Source organism: Drosophila mojavensis, unplaced genomic scaffold (assembly GCF_018153725.1).
Source record: "Drosophila mojavensis isolate 15081-1352.22 unplaced genomic scaffold, ASM1815372v1 contig_36, whole genome shotgun sequence".
Taxonomy (NCBI): Eukaryota; Metazoa; Arthropoda; class Insecta; order Diptera; family Drosophilidae; genus Drosophila; species Drosophila mojavensis.
Window position 1 is genome coordinate 19,029,392 of NW_025318858.1, and position 6,417 is coordinate 19,035,808.

General features: G+C 35.2%; 1 protein-coding gene across 1 annotated transcript; it reads left to right on the forward strand.

Annotated features, from left to right (window-relative positions):
• The first annotated feature begins 1,824 nt into the window (after positions 1-1,824).
• LOC6577303 (lipase 1) lies at positions 1,825-4,110 on the forward strand. The gene is made up of 6 exons (XM_044008657.1): positions 1,825-1,857; positions 1,947-2,157; positions 2,228-2,405; positions 2,468-2,823; positions 3,340-3,477; positions 3,544-4,110. The coding sequence occupies exons 2-6, from the start codon at positions 1,966-1,968 to the stop codon at positions 4,012-4,014; spliced, it is 1,335 nt and encodes a 444-aa protein (XP_043864592.1). The 5' UTR covers positions 1,825-1,857; positions 1,947-1,965; the 3' UTR covers positions 4,015-4,110.
• Positions 4,111-6,417: the final 2,307 nt, after the last annotated feature.

Here is a 6,417-nt window from a genome sequence, read left to right on the forward strand (position 1 = left end):
AAGAATAAATTAAGCTACAAATTTAAATATTGAAATACTTGAAAATATTAAGAATTATTTTATTAAATATTAACTAACCTAATTAAATTGATTATAAAAATAACAATTATAAAAATATAAATAATACAAATTAAAAATACAATAAAATATAAAACTAAATTTTGTTCTAAAATAACAATTTCGTTTTGAATTTTTTGTAATAATTTTGTATATATATATATATATATATTATAAATAATAATTAGTATTTTAATAATTTTTTATTTAATTAAGTAAATTTATTAAAGTATAAGTGTGTTTTGAATTTTCGCACATATTATATATCCTACGTTTTGAAAAGTGAGTTTAAAATATGAGATACCCATTTGCGGTGACCAGAGTGTTTATACATTCGAAATTAAAAAAGGTACAGAATTATTATTTTTAGCCTTTATAAAAACTCACTTTTACATAATTTAAAAATTAAAAAAAAAAAGAGAAAATGAAAAACGAAACTATTTGATTTTTAAGCTAAATAAAAATAATTAATTTCTAATACAATATTTAGTTTTTGACATTTAAGTCTAATATCTTACAATAAAATTGTATTTCACTTTTTGAAGAATGAATAATTGAATATTTATTTAAATATTTCACACACTCATTAAATTTGTTTTTTTTTAAATTGTTTAATCTATACAAATTATTTTCAATTATTTTATATTCGCCGCGCTGCTTCTGTTTTGGTTTTTTGGCCATAAAATTGAGCTGGAAAAGTTTTTCTTTGATTTGGTAAGTTGACATATTTCGTCTGCTATTACCAAACGAAGGCAAAGGTAATTAGTTCATTTCGACCTAGATGAAAGCTGGCACAGTTTCAAAATATAAAACACGCCCAACGAAGCTCTACTGTAGTTGCATTTTGATTGTAATTCTTTATCGATAACAACACTCAAAGCATTTAAATTTGTTTTTGTTTTTGTTTTCTGGTTTACCTTCTCTCTTCTCGCGCTTGGCGTCTCTTTTACCTTAATTAGCTGTCAAAAAGCATATCATTTAAAAGTTACAAAAGTTACAGCAAGAGAAGTGAAGAGAGAGAGAGAGAGAGAGAGAGCGAGAGTGAGGGGGATATTGAAACACTCAGATACTCTGTAGTAAGCTTGGCTTATGTAAATGTGGGGTAGTTGCTCAATAGATATACAAAGGGCTAGGTTTAATTATTAATGATTTATAATATTTATTTCAAATTAATATGAATTATCATGAATATAGATATGATTTACGTATATATTTTATATTTATATATTACGAGCATAGATATGACATTTATTCTTATATTCATGGATACAATATATTCATATTCAAATTTCATTTGATTTGAAAAGAAAAGTCTGGGATTTACTGATCTTATATTTAATTATCTTTTAATTACCTTATATTTACTATTTTTAGTTTAAAAAACAATGTTGTCATTATTATATGCTGTATTGTCGCTTTGTGGTATGAATAATTAATTACCATAATAATCTCTCATTAAGCATATAGTATTACTCAATCAGAAGACACCTCTTCACACTTGTTCACAAATATTGAATCATAGTCGGCTTCAGTTAGCTCAAAAGTACAGGGTATACTTTGAAATCAAAGAGGTAAAACCAAACAAAATCAAAAACACGTCATAACGCATTTTGTTATTATCATTGTTGTTGTCGTTGTTGTCAATGCATTGATTGTTGTTGCTGGCGATCGAAAGTTTTTTCGGCATTCTTTGTAAACGCGTCGCCGGATTTTTGGTTTCAGTTTCAGTTTCAGTTTCAGTTGAGGCCGGGACGCGCAGCGCTCAAGTTGACCAACAAGTAAAGAGCCCAAGCAAACAAAGTATACGAAAAAAAAAAAAAAAAAAACAAAGTATACGAAATTGAAAGACCCAATTTCTCTTTATGCTGATCGGTTCAATTGGAGTGAAGGTACCATTCATCCATCATAATGCAACGTCGCTTATTGCTGGCGCTCGGCTTGTGTTTGCTGATTGGCAGAGCGCAGGCGCAGCTGATTGGCGGCGAGGAGGACGAGGAGGAGGAGGAAGATGAGGAGGAGGAGGAGGAGAGTGTCGAGGATGAGACACCCGAAGAGAAATTACAGCGCAAAAACATCAAGCAGGACTCCAACCTAACTGTGGTACGAAGATTAATGACCCGAGCCAGCTCGCCCATCAACTGCAACGACAATTTACACATTTCATCAACAGGATAAATTAATTGCCAAATACGGCTACCAGGCGGAAGTGCATCATGTGACCACAGAGGATGGCTACATTCTAACAATGCATCGCATACGGAAAACGGGCGCCCAGCCCTTTCTGCTGCAGCACGGACTCGTCGACAGCTCGGCGGGCTTCGTTGTGATGGGCCCCAATGTGAGTCTGGGTGAGTGTCGCCGCTATGATTAATGAATGATGGCCATGTGATTACGAGTACTTTCGCTCCAGGCTACTTGCTGGCCGACCACAACTATGATGTTTGGCTGGGCAATGCGCGCGGCAATCGCTACTCGAGAAATCACACCACACTCGATCCCGATGCCTCGAAGTTCTGGGACTTCAGCTGGCATGAAATAGGCATGTACGATCTGCCGGCCATGATCGATTATGTGCTTAAGTTAACCGGCTATAAGAAGCTGCAATACGCCGGACATTCCCAGGGCTGCACGGCTTTCTTTGTCATGTGCTCGATGCGACCGGCCTACAACGGGAAGGTCATCTCCATGCAGGCCATGGCGCCGGCTGTCTATGCCAAAGAAACCGAAGATCATCCCTATATACGTGCCATCAGCCTGTATTTCAATGTGAGTATATGACAGAGATAATATATAATAACAGAGGTAATAACTATATATGATATAATATACAAAGGTAGGAAGGGTAATACTATATATGATATAATATACAAAGGTAGGAAGGGTAATACTATATATGATATAATATACAAAGGTAGGAAGGGTAATACTATATATGATATAATATACAAAGGTAGGAAGAGTAATACTATAGATAACATAATATACGTAGATAGGAATGCTAAAAAACTAAGTTTAAGAGTTGATTTTAGGGTTCGTCAACTATAGGGCATTTTGAGTGTTGTTTGCAAATATCCGTATATTTTTCATATTTCTTATATTCCATTCCATTCGTACTATTCCTTATATTCCATATAATTCCAATATTCCATATATTCCTTATATTCCTATACTACGTATTATATTCCATATTTCCCTAATCATCTGTATATTTCTTACACTCTTTATATGCCATACGTTCCTTGAATTCCGCATATTCTTCCCCATACCCTCCCCATTCCTCAGACCCTGGTAGGCAGCTCCATAACCGAAATGTTCAATGGTGAATTTCGCTTTCTTTGTCGCATGACCGAGGAAACGGAACGCCTTTGCATCGAGGCTGTCTTTGGCATTGTGGGACGCAATTGGAACGAGTTCAACAGGGTAAGTTCTAGTGGTAGTTGTAAAGCCAATTTCCTGGCACTTCAAGTGTTTTTTTTGTAATTTTAGAAAATGTTTCCCGTTGTTTTGGGCCACTATCCGGCAGGCGTGGCCGCCAAGCAGGTCAAGCACTTTATACAAATCATCAAGAGCGGCAGATTCGCACCGTACAGCTACAGTTCGAACAAGAACATGGCACTGTATAGGGAGCACTTGCCGCCGCGCTACAATCTGAGCCTGGTGACGGTGCCGACTTTTGTTTATTATTCAAGCAACGATTTGCTGTGTCATCCGCACGACGTGGAGGCCATGTGCGAGGACTTGGGCAATGTGACTGGCAAATATTTGGTGCCGCTCAAGGAGTTCAACCACATGGACTTCCTCTGGGCTGTGGATGTACGCAGGCTGGTCTACGACCGCATGCTGCAAGTGCTGGGCAAGCAGCCGCTACCAACGGCCCAGCCGGCGGCCAGGGATGTGGAGGGCGAGGTCAAGGGCCTGAGGATACGAGGGCGTGCAATTGGCCTACATGCCAAGTGATGTTCAGTGCTCGTCCAGCAGCATATCTAATATGTAATATTTATTTATTTATTTTGCCTTTGTTGTGTAGCTTTAAATATGGAATAGATATTTGCATAAAACTGTGCGTTTTTAAATATGCAGCAGCTCCGACTCGACCGGAAACGGAAGTCAAAAGTTGTTTCTTTCAGCTGACAATGACTTGGCCCACAAAGCTGTAGCAGATTTTCCAAGAAACCAAGCAACAGCAACAGCCGTGGCAACAACAAGTACATGCATTTCTAAGCAGATTTCCTTGAGGAAATTTTCTATTTTCCTATGCACATGCCATTTTCTCAACAGCTGCTGCTGCTGCGGTTCGTGTTGCTCTTGTTGTCTGGTGAGTGACTTCTCTCTCGGAGCTGCTTACGCTTTCAGGCCAAGCAACTCTTGACATTTGCATTTCAGTTCACCCGGCCATCCAAAATAAGTGAAAAGCTGTGTTTAAGGCGTGAAAACTGTATTTTCCTCAACACCAAAATGTACTCTGCTACTGGAATTTAGTTCTTAGTGAATAAAAAAAAAAAAAAGTTCAGTATAGGTTAGAGGTATATAAAAGATTGCATTCATTTTTGATCACATAAATATCAAGCAGAGTGGAGATTGCATATATGGGAGACTGGCTATTTGGATGACTGCCTGATAGGATCATACATTACTAATGCATTGACTTTATTTATTATTGTTGTCTTCTTTATGAGATATGAAAAGCTCTGGAAAAAACGTACTGTGTCCTGAAGCATTATTCTTGAATAATAATAAGGGGATTAGTTACTTGCATGACTGGTATAAGTGATCTATAGGGCAGATATCACTTACGGACGTCATGAATAACGTGTTTGTTAAATTCATTTATTTTTGATCAATGCACAGTCTAAGTCGTGGGATTTGGAAAAAAAAAACTAGCTTCCAGCGTCATTGTCTTATCTAAAATGGGATTTTCTCATTGTAAAATATGTAGAAAATGATAAATAAATTAATTTCATTGCGAACCCAATTGTGGAGTAGAGAGGAAGAGAGACAACAGAATGGGAGAATATACACAGTATTTTTAAAGTTATTTTTATTTTTATTTTTATTTTTACATTATTTACATTTTTTTTATAATAACGGAGTTTTATAATAATAAAAAAATAATCATAATTAAATCTATATCTAGTAAATAACTCAGACTAGTCAAAAACCCAGCAATTCTCATTTCTTTGGAAAATCAATCGTAAAGTCTAGTTAATACTCATATTTACCTGATTAAAATCGTAGCTAATAGCTTCTTAATCTGCCTCGCTCGTCAGTCTAAATACACCTTAGGGTCAGTTACTTTCATAATCATCCCTCCGTACTTAGTGCCGTTAAATTCGTATTCTAATCTTGTTTGGCGCTGCTATTTCCGATCTTAATGACGTCGCAAGCTTGATTTATGTAAACAAATTACTATGAGAACAAGAAAGAAAACAAATATTGAGAATCAACGAATAACGAATGCTCTGAGCGTAGCATATATTAAATGGTATATGACGAAAGAATATTGAAATTGAAGTGTCGGGAATATCTGAATCATTTTTATATCTGTATTTTCCAGACTTGTCATAATGCAATTCGAGGCATTGATTGAAGATTGAAGTGAGTGTTGAATATATAATACGATATACATTGATTATGAGATACTGGATGACTGGAATAATAAAATAAATTAGAGAAATCTGCAAATATATTTGATAGAGATATAAGTTAGTGTTGCCTATAGAAAGATATATATGGATACATTGAACGATTTATAATCATATTGTTTGTCTTTAGATTTCAAACTGCAGTGGATTGGATAGGTTTAAATATACATTTTATCTATAAAAGTTGCTAAATAAAAGAGTTTTACTCTGACTTGGTTTACCAAAACCTAATTGTAATATTTTATAAATAGTTTTTCTTACATTATCAAGAAATTCGATTAATCTCGATTCTGGATTTTCTGAATTTTGTTTGAAGATCTGCTCGATCGGTCGATGATTACGTTATACATCGAGAGGGTCGTAGACAATGAGGAATATATTATTTAAATGATAATAAATGTCTTATTATTGTTTATGGCTCGATATTATTGATGTATTTCACTCTCTCACACTCACTTTCCTCTCTCTCTTTCTCCCTGTGTGTTGGTTAATTATCAAAGTTTTGCACCGTCTGACCCGGCATCGATCCCGGTGTTCAGAACGTGACTAGAGTTTTGCATTTGCTTGTTGCTTCGATTATATTTTATAGTATTTTTTTTATTTTTTATTTTCATTTCATTTTGTTTTTGTTTTTATTTTTGGGTTTTTTGCATTTTGTTGTAAATTGTATTTTCGCAATGCCTCGACGTTCTTATAAAAGCTGAGTGTTTTCTAGGAG